The sequence below is a fragment of the Anarrhichthys ocellatus genome, unplaced genomic scaffold (genome assembly GCF_004355925.1).
Source record: "Anarrhichthys ocellatus isolate YVR2014 unplaced genomic scaffold, GSC_Weel_1.0 scaffold35, whole genome shotgun sequence".
Lineage (NCBI taxonomy): Eukaryota > Metazoa > Chordata > Actinopteri > Perciformes > Anarhichadidae > Anarrhichthys > Anarrhichthys ocellatus.
The window spans coordinates 3,011,822-3,034,199 of NW_022280065.1; the positions used below are offsets into that span (position 1 = coordinate 3,011,822).

General features: G+C 44.4%; 3 protein-coding genes across 10 annotated transcripts in view; 2 read left to right on the forward strand and 1 right to left on the reverse strand.

Annotated features, from left to right (window-relative positions):
• The first annotated feature begins 256 nt into the window (after positions 1 to 256).
• krit1 (KRIT1 ankyrin repeat containing) lies at positions 257 to 6,588 on the forward strand. 2 transcript variants are annotated; one of them, XM_031866652.1, is made up of 17 exons: positions 257 to 604; positions 1,218 to 1,387; positions 1,648 to 1,804; positions 2,009 to 2,092; positions 2,174 to 2,303; positions 2,391 to 2,634; positions 2,834 to 2,949; positions 3,157 to 3,300; positions 3,425 to 3,581; positions 3,819 to 3,926; positions 4,421 to 4,577; positions 4,805 to 4,956; positions 5,043 to 5,209; positions 5,326 to 5,413; positions 5,517 to 5,723; positions 5,871 to 5,987; positions 6,142 to 6,588. In XM_031866652.1, the coding sequence occupies exons 2-17, from the start codon at positions 1,286 to 1,288 to the stop codon at positions 6,229 to 6,231; spliced, it is 2,220 nt and encodes a 739-aa protein (XP_031722512.1). In that variant the 5' UTR covers positions 257 to 604; positions 1,218 to 1,285; the 3' UTR covers positions 6,232 to 6,588. The 2 variants fall into 2 exon arrangements, with proteins under 2 accessions (XP_031722512.1, XP_031722511.1); XM_031866651.1 differs by having other exon boundaries at positions 257 to 465.
• Positions 6,589 to 8,538: 1,950 nt separating this feature from the next.
• On the forward strand, positions 8,539 to 12,897 carry cyp51 (cytochrome P450, family 51). The gene is made up of 10 exons (XM_031866347.1): positions 8,539 to 8,790; positions 8,880 to 8,978; positions 9,502 to 9,678; positions 9,806 to 9,932; positions 10,175 to 10,349; positions 10,591 to 10,710; positions 11,155 to 11,347; positions 11,765 to 11,860; positions 11,990 to 12,158; positions 12,429 to 12,897. Exons 1-10 carry the CDS (start codon positions 8,629 to 8,631, stop codon positions 12,605 to 12,607), a joined length of 1,497 nt encoding a protein of 498 aa, XP_031722207.1. The 5' UTR covers positions 8,539 to 8,628; the 3' UTR covers positions 12,608 to 12,897.
• A 754-nt stretch (positions 12,898 to 13,651) lies between these two features.
• The window catches only part of akap9 (A kinase (PRKA) anchor protein 9), a 56,210-nt gene continuing 47,483 nt past the window's right edge, over positions 13,652 to 22,378 (reverse strand). For 5 of the 7 annotated variants that reach the window (XM_031866346.1, XM_031866345.1, XM_031866343.1 and 2 more), the window contains 24 exons: positions 22,368 to 22,378; positions 21,894 to 22,034; positions 21,765 to 21,809; positions 21,541 to 21,681; positions 21,210 to 21,254; positions 20,229 to 21,047; positions 19,981 to 20,038; positions 19,706 to 19,827; positions 19,390 to 19,578; positions 19,083 to 19,250; positions 18,813 to 18,918; positions 18,502 to 18,691; positions 18,127 to 18,277; positions 17,611 to 17,955; positions 17,202 to 17,501; positions 16,882 to 17,114; positions 16,537 to 16,642; positions 16,092 to 16,292; positions 15,624 to 15,827; positions 15,275 to 15,507; positions 14,954 to 15,048; positions 14,710 to 14,854; positions 14,436 to 14,566; positions 13,652 to 14,176 (listed from right to left, as the gene is read on the reverse strand). The exon at positions 22,368 to 22,378 is cut by the window's right edge and continues 1,012 nt beyond it. In XM_031866346.1, coding sequence (XP_031722206.1) covers positions 14,133 to 14,176; positions 14,436 to 14,566; positions 14,710 to 14,854; positions 14,954 to 15,048; positions 15,275 to 15,507; positions 15,624 to 15,827; positions 16,092 to 16,292; positions 16,537 to 16,642; positions 16,882 to 17,114; positions 17,202 to 17,501; positions 17,611 to 17,955; positions 18,127 to 18,277; positions 18,502 to 18,691; positions 18,813 to 18,918; positions 19,083 to 19,250; positions 19,390 to 19,578; positions 19,706 to 19,827; positions 19,981 to 20,038; positions 20,229 to 21,047; positions 21,210 to 21,254; positions 21,541 to 21,681; positions 21,765 to 21,809; positions 21,894 to 22,034; positions 22,368 to 22,378 — 4,223 coding nt within the window. In that variant the 3' untranslated portion in view covers positions 13,652 to 14,132. The remainder of the gene's footprint in view (positions 14,177 to 14,435; positions 14,567 to 14,709; positions 14,855 to 14,953; positions 15,049 to 15,274; positions 15,508 to 15,623; positions 15,828 to 16,091; positions 16,293 to 16,536; positions 16,643 to 16,881; positions 17,115 to 17,201; positions 17,502 to 17,610; positions 17,956 to 18,126; positions 18,278 to 18,501; positions 18,692 to 18,812; positions 18,919 to 19,082; positions 19,251 to 19,389; positions 19,579 to 19,705; positions 19,828 to 19,980; positions 20,039 to 20,228; positions 21,048 to 21,209; positions 21,255 to 21,540; positions 21,682 to 21,764; positions 21,810 to 21,893; positions 22,035 to 22,367) is intronic. The other 2 variants (XM_031866342.1, XM_031866340.1) reach the window with 2 other exon arrangements.

A 22,378-nucleotide genomic window follows, 5' to 3' on the forward strand; every position in this document is an offset into this window, starting at 1 on the left:
CTGCAGCTTAATAGCTTAAACTCAGTGGTGTCAATAAAGAGGAAATAGAGAAAACTCTCACAAATATCAGCAGCGTTAATTGAATGTCTTTTGCTATTATATACTTTATCTTTCTAAAATGTATTCGAAAAAAACAGCTATTGATTTTTAGGGGATTTAGCAAGTAGATTCAGTTATTAAATACTAAACACCTGTAATGACAACATTTAACAACAAAGCTGCCGCACTGAGTCCTCCGTTGTCCGACTGTACTCGCTGTCATGAAACGTAACACGACTCCTCCGTTTGTGTCTGCAGCCCTGCCCCAATTTACAGGCCCGCGCGACTACTGCAACACAAATATCCACTCCGGGAGTTTACCCGGAGCTGTCTTTAGTCTGTTACATTTAACACGCTAAAACTCCACGAGAGCCCGGAAGAGTTGTGTTTGGTCTGAGTGAGGGGGGAAAAGTCACGTCGCTTTCGGTAAGTTTCATCTGCTCAACGAGCGGAAAAGCGGTGATGATGAACGTAGCATCCGGGCTACAGCTGCTGATTCAGTCCAGAAAGTTGATCGTGTTTATTGTGGACTAGAACAAGTGTCCATACCGGTTTGACACAGCAGGTGGGTTTAGTTTAAAACATAGCATATGATATAATTAGGGAGATAACTGTTTATAGTCAACAGAGTCTGGTTTCCGGGGCGTAACCTCCCTCTGAACTCAACAAGTTGGTTTGTGAGCTGAATGTCACTCCATTACTTCATGTACAACACTTGTAAAACCTGAGATCTGCATGGCAGATACCTGTGAAATGCATTACTATAACACTTTCACAATGCATGATAGAAGTTGCTATGTAATATGATGTCTTAACCACAGTCATGAGGCAACACAGGCGCCTTCACTGTACAATGTTCAAATGTCGAGACAGAGAAAAGCAGCCAATCCCTACATTTGAGAAGCTGAAATAAGACAGTTTGACATGTTTGCTTGAAATATGACATACAAATCAAATAAATTATCAAAATAGTTTCTGATGAATTTTATGTCAAAAGATGAATCAAATTATAATCAGCCTAAATTATTGAATAAAGCGTCAGACGACATTCCCAAAGCGTCATCAAATTTCTGTTATTTCGTTATTGGGTTTATACTTTGACGTAAACGAGGTCTTATAAGCATGAAGTGAGTGACTTATCTCAACACATTTATCCCCCCTCTGATCTTCTACTTCAGGGATGCCTCTCCACAGCATTTGGCCCACGTGCAGAAGGTCTTGTCGGGACTGAGAAAGAGTCGGCAGTATGGGCAACAAGGACACCCTCGAGGATGTGTTCGTTGCCGTCATCCGCCCAAAGAGTCAAGTCAGCCTGAGCTCAAAGGAGTACAGAGCCAAAGCCTATGAGGTAAGTGTGACAGCCTGTGGCCTCAACATGTAAACCAAATGTTAATCATAGGAAATCTGAAATAAAACAAAGGGAAGGGACATTACAGAAGCTTAATGTAGAGTTTGTTAGTTTAAAACTGCTTTGTGTAGTTACTGTACAGCTGTCAATAAGCAGACTTTCTTGAATTCTTGAAAATAATGACATATCAACCAACAATATATTTTCTCTGAACCCATTTATAACTTAAAGTTTCCATCTTGCCTCCGGGTCTTGTGCAGATCCTGCTGATTGAAGTGCCTTTGGAGGGGAAGGAGAAGAAAAGAAAGAAAGTCCTTCTGGCCACAAAGATCCAAGCAGCAGGAGACAAATCCAAATCCATATTGGATTATGTTGACGAAACAGTCAGACCGATATCCAACAACCAAGGCTTCATCGGTGAGTGTGGGACGTATGTGACATTCGCACTCATGCATATTTATAAGACGTCATTTAAACCAGAGGCTTGCAACCTTTGTGGCTTGGGACTCTTTAAAGTGAAGGAAAAGCCTACTCGTGACCCCTTGTTGTCACAGGCTGCACATGTTTGAGTTGACCTCTAACATTGGGAGTCACGGATGTAAACACCATTTGGGGTTTCAGGAAAGCGTGTGGTGCATATGAAGAAATTCCACCTCGATGAAGGAAAGGAGGCCTCGCTTTTTGTTGTGCCAGTCAGTGTTAAAGGTGAGCAAAAAACAAAGACTCTGTCTCAGAGATTGTAAAACATAGTTTACATATTGTATATTAATAAATCCCTCTGAACAGACAACAGCAAGCCCGTGTACAGCGCCGGGAGCCCGAGCTTCTACTGCTTCCAGGACATCATGCGGGTGTGCAGCGAGACCAGCGCTCACTTCTGCCCCGTCACCTCCAAGATGCTTCTGGCTTTAGACAAGTGAGGATGCGTTTGAAAAGACGGTGTTCTCGGATGAGGCCTCTGGGGACGGCGAGCTTTAACGTTTGCCTCTTCTGACCTCCGCAGGTGGTTGGCGGAGCAGCACAGCGTGCCTCACGCCGTCCCCGCTCTGTTCAGACCGGCACCCGTTGAGCGGGTGAAGACCAACGTCAGCAACCCGGCCTACAGCAGCGAGGGCAAACTGAGTGACGAGGGTCTGCACATGGGCTACACTGCTCTGGAGATCAAGAGCAAGATGATGTCCCTGGAGAAGGCCGACATGTGCATCCTCAACCCGCTTTACGGCTCCGACCTGCAGTACACCAACCGGGTGAGTCAGCTTACTTTTAGAAGCAGAAAATGGATGGGGAGTGGACATGTTTGATGTCAATTATCGAGGGAGACTGGTTGTCTGAAAAGTAGAAATAATTAAAAAATAAGTGCCCTTTGTTTGTAATGTAGGCTTGGAAAATGTGGACTAATCAAACCTCCCTTTTGTTACTCCTGCTCGTCTGGCTTTTTGTTTGCAGGTGGACAAAGTTATCATCAACCCGTACTTTGGGCTCGGGGCGCCCGACTACTCCAAGATCCAGATCCCCAAGAGGGAGAAGTGGCAACACGGTCCTAACTGTGTGGCAGAAGACAAGTGAGGGGTTATTCTTTCAACCTTGTTGTTATTGTTGTTGTTGTCATCCCCTGTTAACTTCTGCTCCTCTTTGGGTCTCATTTCTGTGTGTCACAGGTTTGCTCATGACCTTTTATAAACCTTTTCCCGACTCCCCTTTCCTTCTTTTTCTTTCCATCTTCAACATCATGCAAAAAAAAGAAATTATATTAATAAAATTCTCTGCAGGGAGCGTCAGTGGGTGGATGACTTCCCCCTCCACCGTAGTGCCTGTGAAGGAGACACGGAGCTGCTGTCTAAGCTCCTGGACAGCGGTTTCTCAGTCAAGCAGCTGGACAGCGACCACTGGGCTCCCATTCACTACGCCTGCTGGTGAGTCCGACTCCCAACTCTCAGCACGGGAGAGTCCGAAGCATCCAGAAGGTCTTATCTGCTCGGATTCTGGTTTGTCTCGGTAATGACGACTTTTGGTAAAGTTGAGTTTGGTTCCACCCAGGCACGGTAAAGTGGAGGCGACCAAGCTGTTACTGGAGAAAGGTAACTGCAATCCGAACTTGCTGAACGGCCAGCTCAGCTCTCCTCTGCACTTTGCAGCCAGAGGAGGCCACGCGGAGATAGTGCAACTGCTGCTGCAGCACCCCGAGATTGACCGGGTACGAAACATGCACTACTCTCCAAAGATGTACAAAACATGTTGATTTTTAATACCAGGAAAAAGCAGAAAAGAATAAAAAAAATGTATCTATTGTAGAGAGAGAACAGAGAAAAGCATTGTGACTCCTCAACTACTTTTATATTTGATTTACTTGAATTGTCTAATCTGTGACATTAGTACATTTTATCTCACAAGAGGATAACCAGTAAACACTAACTGACTTTTCTGCCACCAGCACATAGAGGACCAGCAGAAGAGATCGCCCCTTCAGGTGTGTGAGGAGAACAAACAGAACGAATGGGAGGAGACGGTGAAGCTTCTGCAGCAAACCAGCAGCAAACCTGTGAGTCACACGTCAGACGCTTTAATTACTGTATTTGTGTTGCAAAACATGCTGATCTCACACAGCTTCCACTTTGCTTTGGCTGGTCGTGTCTTTAAAGTGATGAAAGACGTGTATATGTGTTTATGTTTTTTTTACATGGTTTTGTCCGTAATGAGAGCCTTTTGTGGTAAGACACTTATGAAGTGTTTATTACTTTATCCAAACATACTCACACACTCAAGTACACTACACTTCTCCATAAAGGTTTTCTTTTGTAGAGGAATTGTAATTCCCTAATTGAAGTGCTTACATATATTAAAGTGGTCTATGTGCTGGAGTTTTTTTTGACATATTTCTGTGGCAGTCTGCTGCTCACGAACTAGATGGTGCTACCTCCTAAAGCATAGTCCGAGCTGTGCTGCAGATTTCAATGAAAAGTTATTTTATTTTTCAACAGAGAACTAAGCTGTCTGACTCGATTTTGTTTCGTGGTGCGTTTGTGCGTTCCACAGTACGAGAAGGTGCGCATCTACCGCATGGACGGCTCGTATCGCTCCGTGGAGCTGAAGCACGGCAACAACACGACGGTGCAGCAGATCATGGAAGGCATGCGTCTGTCACAGGACACCCAGCAGTACTTCACCATCTGGATCTGCTCAGAGAACCTCCGTGAGTTCGCTCAGAAGACATGTCCCTAAAATCTCTCTTTTTTTTTTTATGTCAGAAAAGTTTGATCGGATGATATTTAGTCCTTTAGAGTCTAAGAAGACAAAATCTTTGTGTCTTTCAACCTCAGAATTTTTTAACATAATGTAAAAAAGCAACCTTTTTTGTTTTTATAATCGTTGCTAAAAAGAAGACTGAGGCAGCATTTGGTGTGCATTTGTGTGTGTTAGACCTGCAGCTGAAGCCGTACCACAAGCCCCTGCAGCACCTGCGGATCTGGACAGAGATTGTGACGGACCTGACGGTGCTGGATCCTCAAAGGGAAACGCCTCAGCTCTTCCTCCGCAGGGACGTCCGGCTGCCTCTCGAAGTTGAGAAAAAGGTAGCTCAATTTGTATTGTACAAGAAGCTGCTTGATTATAGCCTTGAAATGTGTTAGTTAAGTTACTGCTCGCCGTTTTGTTCCAGGTGGAGGACCCTCTGGCCATCCTCATTCTGTTCGACGAGGCGCGGCACTGCCTCCTGAAGGGCTTCTTTCCTGCTCCGGACAGCAAGCTGATCACACTGGCCAGCCTCCTCCTGCAGATCATATACGGCAGCTATGAGAGCAAGAAGCACAAGCAAGGGTTCCTCAAGTAAAACACAGTTTCACTACACATTTCAACCTAATATTGCACTGCCCTCATATATGTGAACCTCTTTGCTGAGTTGTTGTGTGAAGTAAATATCTGTTGTGTTTTGTTTTCAACAGTGAGGAAAACCTGAAATCAATTGTGCCGATATCCAAAGTGAAAAGCAAAGCGTACCACTGGACCAACAGGATTCTGCATGAATACAAAGTACGCCGGACGTATTCGTTGTAGAAATTCCTTTCTTAGCCTTTTAGAATGAAATCCCACTGCTGGCTTCATGGACAGGCTGTTTCTCTACCCTCTCTGACAGGCCCTGAGCACCAGCGAGGGGGTGAGTAAAGAGATGCACCACCTGCAGCGACTCTTCCTGCAGAACTGCTGGGAGGTCCCGACCTACGGGGCGGCCTTCTTCACGGGCCAGGTCTACACCAAGGCCAGCGCCAGCAACCACAAAGTCATCCGCGTCTACGTGGGGGTCAACACAAAGGGGCTGCACCTCATGAATATGGAGACCAAGGTATCCTCACCTTTTATTCAAGGTTTTAAATTTCAACTCTTCTTCTTATTAAAATGAATAAATTAAAGATCTTGAACATCAGAACTCGCTTAAATATATTCAAAAAATAATGTAAATGTTTATTTCTTCTTCTTCTTCTTCTTCCAGGTCCTTCTCATCAGTTTAGAGTTCAGCACATTCATGTGGCAGCTTGGGCACGCCGACCAGTACTTCCAGATACACAGCGGGGACAATAAAATGAACTTCATCGTGCACACAAAACAGGTAACTCTTCCAGGACGTTTCCTAAACTTCTCCAAACGGCTCAAAGTTGTTTGAAGAATATTTTATACAAATAATCAGAGTGCATTTATACGGCAGGATATTTTGATGTTGAATCATAAACACTGCCTCACTTGTGTTCATTATTTCCTTACAGGCTGGCCTTATTGTGAAGCTCTTGATGAAGCTCAGCGGACAGATGACACCAAATGATAAAAGCGTCACGGACAAATATGCCTACGGCTGAAAAGCTGTTGAAGAATCCTCAGCTGCCATAGATCCCCGGGCAGGTTCTTCCTACTGACTCTCAACTGACTGCAGAGGAGCAAAGTCTCTCCACCAGCGCCTCATTTTGTATATTAGGCTGATTGATATCTTTTACAACCTCACATTGTGTATTTTGACAAGTCATATATTTTGAGTGCATGTAAATATGTTTATTTAATGTTGTTTTAATAAACTGATATATGAAGGAGCATGTATTTGGAGTTTGTGTTGTAAAAATTTGAACCGCATTATGTTTTATTAATATAATAAATTAACTTAAGTGATTATTAACTTAAGTGATTAATCTTATGAAATATTAGGCCGATGCAGAATTATAACATGACCCGCTGAGGCAACCAGCTGTGAATTGAGGGAAGTGAAATAATAAGGAATGATGTGGATTGTTGAAATCCTTAGAAAATAATTTTGAGTATTGATATAGAGGATGCAACCATGACACAAACTGGTTGTTAATAAGCAAGATGTGCATATATTTTGTGCATCTTATCTCACGATAAAGCAAGGAATCTCTGTGGATATCTGGAGAACCGCTCAACCCATCTACTTCACACTTGGCGGGGGTGTATTGCGAGGATGTTGCTTTTTCGAATTTGGAGCCAAACGCGACACATTCTCCGGTTAGCAGCTGAGGCTGAGCTTCAAGTCTCTGCAGAGAGTCCAGCATGTCGTCCGCAGCGGGCAGACAAGCGGCTCTTTGCAGTTTAATTTGGCTGCCAAAGCTAAATGAATGCTGGATAATGTAACAAGTGAACTTTTCTTCACTTCCCTGGAGCCTACAAGGAACAGCGCCACTCTATCCTTGCAATGCAAATTGTGTACTTGTGTAACTTATAACTTAACCGCCATTCATTTAAAACACTCTACTTTGTCACCATCGTTGTTGTATCAAAGCAAGCTACTATTATTAGCCTATGTCTTATTTAATATGCTGCAGCCAGTACTACTTGCACGATATTGTGTTTTTTTCCCATGGCGTGAGTAAGTTTCCCCGCTGTAAGACTTAATACAAACTTATAACACCAAAAACGTTACCGCCAGCAAAATATCTCCGCGGATTGAATCCATGCTCTACTTTATAACTGTGGTGGAAATGAACTCCGCTGAGGGTATTTCACCGCTGTTTCCAACCATGAACCCTGACCTGAATATGTGTTTTCAGGCCTGGAATTGGTGAATTGAGGCCTTACGCAAACACAGTCATGCTTTCTTTTCACACGTTCTCTAACAGGGAATGTGGATATTCTAACGTTCCACAAATGTTCGTGGGACGTTGTTTTCCTAACGTTCGCGTGACATTTTTCAAACAATCACAGAGCGTTCCCCAAACCGCTTTAATGCAACAATTATTGGTTCAATGATCCACAAACGTTGCCTGAAGGGCAGGGTTAATGTGGTAGAGCTTTCAGTTCTATTATGCTGGATAGCTCAATGAATAATAATGTATCATATTCTAATTGTTATATTTTGTGAGTCAAATCGGAATCTGCAATGTAACCAGTAACATTTCTCCGTCAGGTAAATGTAGTACTACAAGGTTTCTTTTCTCTGAAGTAGAAACACACAGTAAGTAGCAGACTAATCAGCTTAGTTGCAAGCTTCTGTAAGTTATTTCAGAGTACAATGAGTTAGAATAGTAACATAATAAAGAAATCATATTATATAATAAGTCTATGGCTGTTTAGGGCCCTTTTAGTTGGGGGTCCTCATGCCCAGTTTGCCTATCTTGCCTTATGGCAACGGTCACATTTCTTCTGGTGAACCAGACTGTTTCTGAACGTGAGCAGCTGCGACTTGGGTGTGTGATGCAACTATGTCATTGTGTATTACTGAGGACCCAGAGAAGCGCAGTGTTGAGTGGGAAGCTATTTGTATGAGCAGGGACTGCACTAGTATAATATGCAGCATAATGCTTATGTTGTGTGGCTCATTGTGGCTAAATGGAAAGCCCATGTCATAAAATGTAAATCATAAAGCCTACTTTATACCATGTTCTCTCAGTCTATGTGCCAGATAGCTTTTTCATATTTTATTCGGTCAAAAAGAAACTTTTTAAACCACTCGCAGTATTATCCAAGAAATCAGTGTTGATGACGCAGACTGTGTTGGTGCTGCTGGAGTGACATCATATAGCAAGACATCGGTTCAGGCGCCGGCAGCCAATCACAGCGGCGGCTTCTTGACGGACACGCGGTCAGCAGCCAATAGAAAGCCTCCGTTAGTCAGGCGGGGGCGGGGCGAGTATTGACAGGTAGAGCCAATAGGGAAATATTACCAACGGTCCGCCAACATCAACGTCAGATGCACTGGACATTTACCGGCTGCAGTGGGACTGTTGTTCAGAGAGGAGGACGTTAAAATGTCTTTCCACTTGTATGAAATGAGCAGTAAACTGCTCGGGGACACTGTTGGGACAATGAACGACAACCTGACCTCCGTGGTGCTGGCAGCTTCTGTCGTCACTCTCACTCTGGGATATCTCTCCAAGTTGCTGCTCAAACCGTCCTCTGACAATGATCTGGTAAGTCAGACAAACCTGCCAAAATGGTTGTTGAAATTGCCAGCTCGTATTCATATTGCACTCTTACTTATCGTGTTTCTTTTTTGCAGAAATATCCACCATACATCCCCTCCAGCATCCCCTTCCTGGGTCATGCCATTGCGTTTGGGAGAAGCCCCATTGAATTTCTTGAACATGCTTATGAAAAAGTAAGTGTTGCAGTAAGAATGATAAAACAAATTCACTGTTCCAGTTCTTCTTCTATGATATAAAACTAAATGTTCTGGACTGTTCGTCACAAAACAAGCTATTTGAATATACCTTGAGAAACGATATGTTTTATCTACCAAATGATTGATCAATTTATCGAGAAAGTACTAGACGGGTTTATTGGTAATGAAAATGAGTGTTAGTTTCAGCCTTATGTTGCGTTTTGCACACAAAAGAAAGCTTGCCTCTACCTTATTTTACCTGGCACACGTACACACCTGCCTAAAGACAACACAAAGTCTACTTGTGACACCAGTATGGACGTGGTTTATGACCAGCAAATAAAATACAAATAAATTCCATTTAAATAAGTCTTAGAAGCCGTAAAAAGCTGAAATTACACGTGAAAAAAGCTAAAACAGTAGAGGAGTTAGATTAATTGTCTTGCAACATCTCAGATTTCTATTGTCATAACCCCTCCAGTTGTGTTTTAACCCTTGCGTCTCTGCTGTCCACGCACAGTACGGCCCTGTATTCAGCTTCACCATGGTGGGGAGTACGTTCACCTACCTGCTGGGCAGCGAAGCAGCCACGCTGATGTTCAACAGCAAGAATGAGGACCTGAACGCAGAAGACGTCTACTCCAGACTGACCACTCCAGTGTTTGGCAAAGGAGTAGCTTACGATGTGCCGAACCCTGTGAGTAAAATCACATATATCAACAAGCAAAAGACAAAAGAAATAAGATCCAACCAGGTTAATAAATGCTAAAGAAAAAGCCTGAATATTGCAGCTATAATGCATGCTTTCTTTAATGTGTTTGCAGATCTTTCTGGAACAAAAGAAGATGTTGAAGACCGGACTGAACATTGCTCATTTTAAGGAACATGTGAAAATCATTGAGGCAGAGACCATCAAGTATTTTCAGAGATGGGGAGACAGCGGGGAGAGAAGTAAGATCCTTCACAAATAACTTGATTAAAACATGAATATTACAAAATGAACAAGTGACATAATTCACTTTTAATCAGACTACTTCCAGCTTGTTTTGGTTTCTTTAACCCAACGTTTTGTGGAGTTTGTAAAGTTTGTAACTTAAGTTATGATGAGTTGTGCAGCCTTATATTGAGTCCAAACCAGCACAACCTGCATTACCCGTAAAACTGACTGAATTCACTTTTTTTGTTTGTTTCAGACCTGTTTGAGGCCTTGTCTGAGCTGATCATCCTGACGGCCAGCAGCTGCCTTCACGGGAAGGAGATCCGCAGCATGTTGAATGAGCGAGTGGCCCAGCTCTACGCCGACCTGGACGGAGGATTCAGCCACGCTGCCTGGCTCCTGCCCGGCTGGCTGCCGCTGCCCAGCTTCAGGTAGGACACGTCTGTGGAAAGAAAGACGTTGCCGAAAACATAAACTGGAGCGATGGCACAAGAGAAGTCCAAACATTTACTGGAACGGTCATTCAAAGAAGAAAAACCAATCCATACATAAACACGATTTTTCAGATGTACAGTATGTTCACCATCCCACCTGACTGGACTCTACCTCATATGAGAATGTATTTAAAATGATTGAATAATAACACAAATGTTACTATTTTTCTTTGCTTAGGAAAAGGGACAGAGCTCACACAGAGATCAAGAACATCTTCTTCAAGGTGATTCAGAAGCGCAGACAATCTGAAGAGAAGGTGGACGACATGCTGCAGACCCTCGTCGACGCCACCTACAAGTAAGATAGCTTCAGTGTCCGAGGACAAACGTGTCAAATGTAAGCTCATGCTGCCGGATCACCTTTTTAGCCTTTTCACATTTAAATACATTATTATTATTAAATCTAGACTTTTTAAGATAAAATAAAAAACAACCTTTCTCGACCTTCGTGACTCTTTTGTAAGCTGCAGGATGGTAGAATTTTCTAAATTTATTTTAATTTTTTAAATTTTATTTATTGTACATAATATAATGCTTTTTTGTGATCTGGTAAACCAGATTACATCACAATGGAAAAGTGATATCTCAGTGTTAAGTGTCTGTCGCTAAAATGACCATCAGAGAAAAACAGTAAATAGTCAGTAAAGGTGTTTGTAAAAAGCTCTCTGCTAAAACATTTAAAACATGATTACGGCCCTTTAAACCCTCACCAGTTCTGAAAATGACCCTGTTCACTCCTCAGAGACGGACGACCCCTGAACGATAACGAGATCTCGGGGATGCTGATCGGTCTCCTCCTGGCCGGTCAGCACACGTCCTCCACCACCAGCGCCTGGATGGGTTTCTTTCTGGCCAGAGACAAAGCTCTGCAGGAGCGCTGCTACGCCGAGCAGAGGGCCGTGTGTGGAGAAGGGCTGGAGCTCGACTTCGATCAGGCAAGGCTGACTGTACCGTGTGACAGTACAACATTGTATCATATCATTTGCAATGAAATCATAAGTCACAATGTCGAGTGACCAAACACGAGGTGCTCCCCCTCCTGGTTGAAGTGACTTATAAGGAACATTGTGTGACGAGGTTTTCAGGCACCTGCAGTTACATTGATTGTAGTCATTAACACTACAATCATCAATACAGATCACATTTTCTTAAAGAAAATACAGCAAAAGTCACAGATTTAGCATCAGAACAGACTATCTGCTGCCTTCTGCCACCGACTGAGTAACAGCTACTGAGAATTACAGATACGCTTCAAATGTTTTCTACTGTTGTAAGTGTTCCTCTGGGCTGTTCTTAAGATTAAACTAAGTAACAGTCTGTTAATCCTTGTATTGTCCTGTTGTCGTCCTCAGCTGAAAGATCTCAGCTTGTTGGAGCGCTGTTTGAAGGAGACCCTGCGTCTCCGCCCGCCTATCATGACCATGATGAGGATGGCTCGCTCTCCACAGGTAAGAACACCCGTCTAGTTTTTTGGGGTATTTCTTTTTACAATAGCTAAAAAGAAAATAGTTTCCCCTTTTTCATTTTAATGCCCCATTTCTCAGCACGGCGTATGTTTTTCTACTTCGTTCTCTCAGACTGCAGCAGGATACACCATCCCTGTGGGCCACCAGGTCTGCGTCTCCCCCACCGTCAACCAGCGTCTGCAGGACACCTGGGTGGAGAGGATGGAGTTCAGCCCTGACCGCTACCTCAACGACAACCCTGCTGCGGGGGAGAAGTTCGCTTATGTGCCGTTTGGAGCCGGTGAGAAATAATCTGTAACTTAGTGAATACAGTGTCGTTTCAGGAAATAAGTTATTTCTCACTAATTAACATGACAAATGGGCTCAATTGTGTATCATCAACAAATTGCTATTGAAGTTCATGTGCTTTCACAACTTGTACTTCAGTTTGCTTTCTGTTTTATGTTTTTGATATTAGCTCTTGAGCACACTAGAAACTAAATTATATTCAAGAAATTCTGAAAAAAAAAAACTCCAAATCCAAACTGAACCTCTGTCGTCTGCTCTTCAGGTCGCCATCGCTGCATCGGGGAGAACTTTGCCTACGTCCAGATCAAAACCATCTGGTCCACTTTACTGCGCATGTACCACTTTGACCTGGTGGACGGATATTTCCCCACAATCAACTACACCACGATGATTCATACCCCTCACAACCCCGTCATCAGATACCAGAGGAGAAAACAGTGAGAGGCGGGAAGAGCAAAGACACGAGGCAACTGTCCAACATCCCGAGTGTTTGAACTGAAGCTCTGACGTCCTGGGACTTGAATTTAGGAACATTTCGATGAACACTCTTTGCGCTGCTTGAATGCCCAACCGTTCAGATTTCGTGCTTCTTTCAGAACTCCTTAGCCCTGAATGTCAACAATTGTTGAAACTTGTGTTTCCAGAGATGATTACACCGACTGTGACTCTGACTTGAACACATACACTAATATTCACAATGTGAATTCTTAAAAATAAAAAATGGTCAGAAATAAGGTTACTTGATGGAGGGGAAACATCTGTTGAGTGAATGAAGCCCAAGCAAGTTTTATTCGGTGAATAACTGTAAAACACGGCGGTCCATATTCTAGATTGGTTTGGGTGGAAGCTTGAGTTTTCTTTTTAGTAGTTATCCAGTGAACTTTATGTCTGTGTCATTAGACAGGCAAGTGAAATTGCGGCCTTTGTTGCATTAAACACATAGAAATAAAACAATAAGCTTAACAGCACCCTCTGTAAACAGCTGTAAGCCCCTAGTGCACAGAGACTGAATTAAGAATCAGCTGTTGTGGGATGTTGCCACACTGTCGGATCATTTTCCTTCAAAAATATCTCAAATCTTAAAATAAACTAAAACAGCATATTTGAGGACTTAAACTTTGAACAAAGTGTTTTAAAGGTCACCTGTACTAATTAAGAACTTTCCACCTGGACCTCGTTGAGTTAACGAGCACTGATGACAGCAAGTTAAACTGCACAAGCTGCTTTGTTGTTCATAGGATTTGAATCAAACTTAAATGTCTTCTCATTAAAGAACATATTGTGCTCATGACATTTGGTTCATTTAGTCCCTTTTGTGATGTTAATGTTTAATTCCTTCTTTCAATAAAGAAACTGGAAAAAATCAGCTCCAACACTTGACACCAAATTTAATGAATAACTACATTTCTGTACAGCAACCCTTATCTTTTGTCAGTGGACATGAAGAAGAAATGAAGAAATGAAAAAATACACAACTCTTTCAAATAATGTAGTCCTCTTTATTTCAGTTTTTGACAAAATACCCAGAAAATTCAACGCTCCTACGCTTTACAAAAATACGTTCTCTACAAATGTCCTCTGTAGTCCGTCTGGCCTAAACAAAACACAGTGTAGTGTAGAATAACCAGTAGCAGCCTCCTTAATGATAAACCCAAACATTCTCTACACAACGCTCCACCCATACAACACAAACATAAATTAATCACATGGTCTTAAATTAGCATTTGACAAATATACATGATTACAGTTCATCCACAACAAAGAGGCAGATTCATTTACAAACAGCCGTTTTTTTTAAGTGCTGGCGACAAAAAGCCTGAATACAACATGTCGTACACTAATAAAAAAAACGTGTTTTGGTCCACATGGAAAGATACAGTCCACACCAGAATGATAGAAAACAGCAGAGTGCTCAGCACGAGAAAAGGCAACCGAGTCTCTTCAAGCCAACATAACATGGCAGCGTCTACCTTCTCAAGCCAAAGTGCAATTGAGCATACGAAGAAGCACCTGCGGAGAGAATAAAAGGTAGTTAGGTAAATTTCAAAATTACTTTATAGAGTTAAAACAACTGAAAATATGAAGATACTGACACAGTAATTAATGGATAATCAACACACATTTAATAATGCCAAACAATGTGTTTGTTTGTGTGTGCCTGTGTGAGAAAGTGTCTTTCGGCTGTTTATCAGGTTAATGAGGGCATTCCTTTTAGTATGAAACCGTTACATATGCTGATTTCGTGTTTACTAAATGCAAACCGGTCTACCTGAAGTCACATTCCCCAGCCTCCTCTGCAGCGCCTCCAGTCTGGAGATGTAGTCGGTGAGCGCTCGGTCGGGGTCGTAGCTCTGCAGGTGGGAACAGGTGAGAGCTCCGTGGTCTCCGGCCGTGTGAAACCTACACAACACAGACCTTTCAGCATCAGAACTGACACAGTATGTCATTATAAACATATTATGACATTATATAATTTTTTGCCATTTTATAGACTAATCTAGATGGACAGTAACTGTTAGTTGCATCCCCATTTTAAGTTGCACCTGTGTTGTGTGGAGGAGACAGCCGATCTGGGGGATTCACGTCCACTTCTCCCCCTGCCGCTGGAGACTCCTCCTCCACTTCCTCGTTCTCGGTAGATGTCCACGCTGCCCGGGTGAAGATACGGTGAGTCTCTCGCCTCTGAACCTGAGAGAGGAGAATAAAAACGTATTGAGCATCACTCCATCACTCCTAAATGATACTCTCTACCGTGTAGAAGTAAAAACCTGATATTGTTTTGGTTACCTAAAATCTGTGCTGCTCCGTTCTTGTTAACGCTGCAGGAGGTTGTGGAGCTCATCCCCGTCGCTTTGTGCCACCGCTTCACTAGGAAACGCATTCTGAGCAGAAGATGAGCAGGTTTTACGTTTAGAAAATCGAATTTGTTGTTAAAGTGGAAATCTTAAAGATTTCCATTTAAATAAATGTCTGTTAAGTCAGTATCGACGAGGAAGGTAGCACAATGGCGATGGACCGTGTCCCAGCCTTCATTCAATAAGCCTTATTTAACATGAAGAGGTTTTGTAAAGCACCGCCCAAAACTAACACGGAGCTCCGGCTGCCTACCTGGAGAGGGCGATAGAGACTCGGACGGCAGAGCGGAAGCGCATCAGTGCCCGGCGTCGCTGGCTGAGGGACTCCAGGCCGGGGAGCGCCGGCTGGCCGCCCATCCTGGAGAGGAGCGACAGCGTGGCTTCCTCGCACTCCTGGAAGCCGCCCAGCAGTAACAGCAGATACTTCTTCTGGTAGATCAGAGCTTTGCGGAAGCTTTCTGACCTCAAGTACTTCCCGTACATCCTCTGGAGACAAAGGAAAATGATACGATTACAAAGAGTGTTCTTGGTGGCAGTTATTACAAGCAACTAACTACCAGCTCCTCAGATACAAGCTGAATCATCAGCTGTTTGTAGCTGACCTTCAGTGCAGCATTGTCAGCCTCAGGTCCCGTTATCTCTCGCAGGACGTCGGTCCTGATCTCCCCTCGGAGTCGGGCCACCTGGGCCTGGGCCAGAAGTAAAGCTTTCTCCAGACGGACCTTCTCTCTCGTCCAAGCCTCCCGCTCCTGGGAGAGTATCATCACCGACGAGTCCGCCTTCGACACTCCTCTCCTGTTGCTGAACTGCAGGACGAAATGGAACAATAGAATTTAGTCTATTTAGAGTCTTCTTCATGGAATGAAAAGAGATGAAAAGCTAAAAATCAGAACAAAACAAAGTATTTATTTCAGCTTTTCACATCAGGGTACTTCTAGTATCTTATATTATCTAATCGTTTTGGCTGCCACATCTCTGGTACACAATAATACTGATTTCAGTGTTTCTAATATTTATGATAACATCTGTCTAGTCATCTCAATCAGTAGTATTTCCTGCCGTGTACTCACACTGTCGCCTGATCCCGGTCCAGCCTGCCGGTAGCGTCGGAGCTCTTCCTCCAAGCGCAGCGTGTAGTTCCTCAGATCGTTCTTCTCTTCGGTGAGACGGCTGACAAAACCGGTCAGCTCGGCGTTCTGCCTCAGCAGCCGCTCCGTCAGGGAGATGGAGGAGCCGCTGGTGGAGCCTCCTGCCAGCAAGGAAACACTCTGCTGGGAAACACACAAAGCAGTCACAACCACGTGGGGTCCCGTCAGATTACAGGCACTCGACAGTTGGATTGGAGCTCATCAGCGAAGCGGAAATTCTTCTTTTGATCAAAATGTGTCCACCAGTATGAGAAGTGTCTACTTCTGCATATCATAAATCTAAACTCAACTCAGCCACAAAATCCACAAATATTAAATAAAACATTAGTAATATACAAATATAATAATATAAATATAAGTTCCTGACCTCGGGGACGGAGGGTAGACCTGGGGATTGCTGCAGCATAGTGATGACCTCATTAACAGTGGACTGCACCCAAGATAACTCTTCACTGTCGACCTCTGCAGTCAGTCTACACACAGACACACAAACACACACGTACAAATGACAAACATTGGGTTAATTCCATAAGGCTAATGTAATAGCACATTTATGGATTCTGTTACAACTTATTAAGTGTTAATTAAGGCTGTATTAATGCTGTACAGTTTTTTTTGGCCACTTGGTTGCAGCAGAACAAGCAGTTGATATCTTCACCTTAAACAGCTGATATGGAGAACTTTTTAATGTTAATATAAAAACATGAATTACCTCCCCGTATTCTTGTTCGCCATGCCGCGGATCTTGGAGGAAATGAGGTGGAGTTTGTCCAAGATCTTGTCGACTGTGCGCCAAGGACCGTGGTGAGGTCCGCCGCTGTGACCGGCTGGAGAGGCCTCCAGGTGCGGTGACGTGGTGGAGCTTGCCGACTGAACATTTCCGCTCTTCTGCTGGAACACCCAGTCTTCGGTGCGGTCGGTGGACTCGCTGTGCAAGACGGCCTGCTGTTTAGGAAGCAACAGCACAGCTTCAATAACAACGTCTGAATAGAAGCACTATTAAATAAATACTTAAGAGCGTGTGATACTCACACTGTCGCCGTCGGCCTGCAGATGTCCGCTTCCCTCCCTCCCTCCTCTCTGCTCCACTAACTGGTTCAACCTCTCCTCCAGTCGCTCCTTCTCTCCTTCTAGACTCTTCCTCCTCTCCATCTCTCGCTCCAGCTGCTCCTGGGCCTCAGACATTTGTGCTTCCAGCCCCTCCAGCTGGGCCCGAGCCTCCAGCAGCGCCTCCTGGTCCCGTCTCGACCTCTGACTCCCCAGAGTCAGCTCCTCGTCTTTCCGTACCACCTGGAGCTTCTGAGCCTCCACTTGACTGAGGAGGTGCACCACCTGGAGAGGAAAGATGAGGAAGAAATATAAGACATTTTGACATCATTTATACTTTTTTATCCCCCATCTTGTGGCCATTTGGAGATAAATTCTTTAGAAAACACCCCACCTGTGCATGTTTGTCATCCAGCTCCCTCTGCAGTCTTTCCAGCAGACTCCCTTCCTCGTCGAGCCCCCTACTATCCACCTTGTCCTGCTGCTCACTGGAGGGGCCGCCGTCTGAGGACACACCCATCCGCAGCTCCCGCTCCCTCCCCAGCGCAGTGCTCATCTCCAGGGCCTTGGCTCGCTCTGTCTCCAGCTGGACCTGGAACTCCTGCAGGCGTCGGTGGAGGCTGAGACGCTCCTGGTCGGCCTGCTGGGAGAGCTGAGAGGAGGCCTGGCGCTCCTGTTCCAGGGTCACGGTCAGCTGGGCCACGCGGCTCTTCTGCTCCTCCAGACTGAGGTTCAGGTCCTGAGGAGGACAATGGAAACACACTTTTTTTGAGAATTACTTCTTCAGCTGAAGAATTATGGGAAAATATAACTAGTAGATGTGCCTTGACAGCTAATTTGTGGCTGGTTAGCTTTCAATTCAGGCTAAAATATTCCAACATACAAAAGGCACCTGTGTGAAGGCTCTTACCTCCAGTTCTTCTCGTTTACTCTCCTCGTTTTTCCCCGTTCGACACCTCTCCTTCTCCATAGCCCACTGAAGATCTCTGCTCTTCTTCCGGTCCTCAGTCAGCTGGTCGTTCAGTGCGTCCACCTCAGCAGCCTTCTGTGATACCTCTGCCCTGTTGACAGAGACGTCAATGAGTTTAGCCGTGATGGATACTTTCATCCTATAGAATTGTTTTAGTTTTTTTAAAAGGTTGGTTCCTTCAAGAAAGTTCAAGAAATGCCTGGGAACTTTGTTGCATGTATTAACACCCTCTCCTCATATGTCCCATCTATAGCTCTGCTGTAAACCCAAGAAAATTCCAGGTGTGTTGGCCACACGTCTGTGAACGTGTCTAACCTGAGTGTGTCCAGCTCTTTCAGGCGTTTGTGCTGAGCCTCGAGCGTCGTCTCCAGCTCCAGTTGAGTCTGGAACAGTTCACTCTTCAGCTCCTCCGCCAGCAGCCTGCCTGCCTCCACCGCTCCATCAGCTCCTCCTCCTTGCTCCTTCACGCTACGTTCACTACCCGATGATGCAACAGGTAGAGCACCTGAAGGACAACAATCAGAGAATGTCAACACCAGGACCCGCTACTTCTAGTGAGAAGATATCAAAATGCTGGAAGAACATCAGCAGCAGAGCGACAGTAGTTTCTTTTTAAAATGGTTCACCTTGATGAAGTTGCTCTAGTTGACTTCGGAGCTGATGAATCTCAGAGATGAGACTGGACCTGTCCGCAGTGTGGAGCAACCCCATCGCCTCTCTGTGCTGAGTGTCCTGGATCAGGATCACAGAAACTTGGTTACTGACCAGCACAAATCATAATCAAAGGAGTGGAAAGTCAAGAGAATTCTTTATCATCTGTGCCAGTACTGGATTGTAAATGAGATATCCGAGTGTATTCCGGCCATATTATAGATTATAGAGTTGTTCTTTCGGACCTGTTCAGCCAGTCTGCGTTCCAGCTGATTGAGGTGGATGATGGCGTCGCTGGTGTCCAGCAGGTCCAGCTGGCTGTAGAGGGTGCTCTTCAGCATGCTGCGCTCCCTCATAAACACCTGCCGCACAGCATCCAGCAGCTCCGCACGCCAGTCCACACCGCCAGACGTCTGCAGCATGTCAGACACACACAGATAAAGACACAAGTACACACACACGCACACAAACACAGTGAAGACGAATGAATGACAACTTGAGCTCTGACAAACGGTAAGCAGTGTTTTGTGAATACTGGTGGGGTTCTTCTACCTGTGTTTCTCTGTGTGTCTGCATCTGGGTGATGAGGCCTTTGAGGGACTCCACGGTCGCCAGTAAGGCGTCTCTTTCCTTCAGCCAGCCTGGGACGTTGAACTGGCCGCCCGGCTCGCCCTCAGTGAGAGGGAGCTCCGACAGAGAGAGCACCTGCATGCCCTCCTGGTGCACCTCACGGAGCAACGTCTACATACACAAACATTCTTTTCTTGTAAATTTTCATCTCTATAATAAATAAAATTACAATCCTAATTCAGTGTCACCATGTGTCGATGAGCTCTAGGACAACGTTTCTAGTCGGGGAAGGTTGTACCTTGATGCGGTCAGGCAGTGGATCGTCAGTCTCTCTCCTCGCGCCCTCTGGAGTCGACCTGAACTCCTGCTGCAAGCTCGGGAAGTCAAATCCGGTCCGCTGGCTGTAGTCTGAGCTGCTGTCTGAAAGGTGGAGAACGATTGTCTTGAAACAGAAATTCTGAAAAAGGTTTTCGGTGTTACCAATGCTAAAAGAAACGTGTGAAATGAACACTAGCAGCTGTGACAAACTATTTTATGCATTGGAAATAAATGCACTGTATCAATGTTTCTCACCACTTGTGTAGCCATCTTTGAACAGTGATGTGGGACGGTCCCGTCTTGATGAAGGGGCCTAGAAAAGATCAACCATGATTCAGATTCTTCCTTTCACTGTATCACTCAAAATGACAATACAACTAAAGTACATGTCCTGAGTATGAAACACCTTTAAAAAAAAAAAAAGCGATTTAAAGATTTGACTTGTATATGCTGGGCATTTTTCTCAATTTTCTATTGTGTACGCTTTCTTTTCCTGCCCTCACCTCTGTGGAGCGCAGCTTGTCGATGATCGCTTTGAGGGCCTTACACTCGTCCTCCAGAGCCTGCGTGTCCGTACGAAGGCTCTCGCTCTCTGTAATATGCCGAGCCTCCATGTCCAGGATTTCTGCAGCGTGAAGCTCCTGCATCTGTGCAATCTTCTCCTGGAACTCTCCGATCACCTCCTCAATCTCGTCTTTGTTTGCGGACTCGCTTTCCGGGTCGAGGTCGGACATTTGGAGAGGATCCGTCTGCGTGGACGAGTGCGTTACCGCCACGTGCTGCTGCTCAGAGCTGCTGTTTAGTCGAGAGCTGTGAGATTTGTTGGACGACTGGCTGGAAGCGGCAGAGTTCTTCCTGGAGACGGATGGTTTATCTTTGGCACCGCTTCCTTTACCAGCGGGCTGTTTACCTCCTTTCCTTTTAGGCTGGGTGGTGGAGGAGGAAGCAGAGGAGACAAGCTGAGGAGAGGGAGCAGGAGATGGAGGACCAGAATCCACCGTCTTCATCAAGGCTGTTCGTACCTCCTGGAGCTCCTCTTTGAGCTTAGAAATGGAGAGCTCACGGATGTGTAGTTCACTCTGTAGTTTCTCATTGTGCTGCCTGTAGCTGTTGAGCTCTTGTTTGGTGGTGTCCACATTCTTTCTCAGCTCCTGGAGCTCCTCTTTGAGTTCAGAAATGGACACTTCACAGACTTGAAGGTCCTCCTGAAGTTTCTCATTATAATGCCGGGAGATGCTGAGCTCCTCTTTGGTGGAAGCCGCATCGTTTCTGACCTCCTGGAGAAGCTCCGTCATGTTGGCTTTGCTTTCTTCAGCTTGTACCTAGAGGGCGATTGGGCAGGTGGTCAAATACTACACATACAGGCAAGTATCATATTAATTTTTCATAAAAAACAATAGATTTCACTTTTGAAGAAATATGCTGATGATACTGCACATCATATTTCAGTGCAGAAAAATTAAGTTAAATCATTTCTGACTCACTTCAACAAGTTCTCCTTTAAGGTGAGAGATGGTGATTTCCCGCTCCTTAAAAAAACACAGTTGTATGTAATTAACATGCGTTTAAAGAGGGACCTACACACATATACTGTATATGTGTTTATATATATATATTTAGGGAATCGGTAATTCCCTTTCTGAGAATTAGAAGAGAAGATTGATGCCCCCAAATCAAAAATATCAATTTCAAATGAAATGTAAAATGACAACTTAAACATAAAGAACACTATGTTTGTGCAGAGTTGAGGTTTCTACAGATGAATGTCACTGAACTCAGCACCCATGACAGGACATGATTGCTTTGGCTCTGTACCTGCAGCAGCTCCTGTAGCTTCTCCAAGCTCTCCCTGCAGCTGTTCAGCTCCTCTTTGGTGGCAGCTGCCTCACTTTGAGCCTCCATTAACTCCTGCTGAAGCTCAGACACCTTTGTCTCCTCACGGCCAGCAGATGATACCTAAAGCCACGTAAAGTTTAAATATTAGACAAGGCTTTTGTTTATAAAAGATGGAAACTGTGGTTTCAAATCTTCGTTCCTACCTTTTGAAGTTGGCCCTTTAGTCTCTCTATTGCAGCCGTTTTGTCCTAGAAGAAAAGCACATGTTTGTTAGTCTCACCAAACATTAGAAATACTCTCTAATGTACGAACACCAAGACGCAGTCACATACTTGCAGCTCCTCCTGTAGTTTTCTGCAGCTCCGTTTGTAGCAGTCGAGCTGCTCTTTGGCGGCCGAGGCCTCGTTTTTGACCTCTTGCAACTCCCGAAGAAGCTCTGACTCAGCAGCCGGCTGCTCATCAGCAGAGGACGCCTGAAGAAAAGGTCACAAAGATTCAAACTTATGAGAGCTGTATCGGGCAAGAGACAACATAACAATTGATTACAATGCATTGGGTTTTCACTGGTTAACCATTATCAAGGGTACAGAGATAATTCAAAAACATGCTCTAATAAAAACAAACAAAGATTGTACTCAACTATAAGTGTGCAAGTGTAAAAACAAGCTTATATTTGTCCTTTTTGATTAGATACAAGCTTTTAATTTCTTATCATTAACACTAAAATGTTAATTGTGCAGGATGTTTTCTAGACCAGGCACAAAATATTGACCTACTCCGATATGACTTATCGGCCAAACTCTTACCCCCACAGCTG

Excerpts from the sequence above, each read along its gene's own strand:
- cyp51 (XM_031866347.1), top strand. The coding sequence starts at position 8,629 with ATGTCTTTCCACTTGTATGAAATGAGCAGTAAACTGCTCGGGGACACT. Across the intron at positions 8,979-9,501 it reads TTGAACATGCTTATGAAAAA|TACGGCCCTGTATTCAGCTT; the intron begins GTAAGTGTTGCA and ends GTCCACGCACAG. Across the intron at positions 11,861-11,989 it reads GGATGGCTCGCTCTCCACAG|ACTGCAGCAGGATACACCAT; the intron begins GTAAGAACACCC and ends TCGTTCTCTCAG.
- krit1 (XM_031866652.1), top strand. The coding sequence starts at position 1,286 with ATGGGCAACAAGGACACCCTCGAGGATGTGTTCGTTGCCGTCATCCGC. Across the intron at positions 2,093-2,173 it reads TGTGCCAGTCAGTGTTAAAG|ACAACAGCAAGCCCGTGTAC; the intron begins GTGAGCAAAAAA and ends CCCTCTGAACAG. Across the intron at positions 3,582-3,818 it reads AGCACCCCGAGATTGACCGG|CACATAGAGGACCAGCAGAA; the intron begins GTACGAAACATG and ends TTCTGCCACCAG.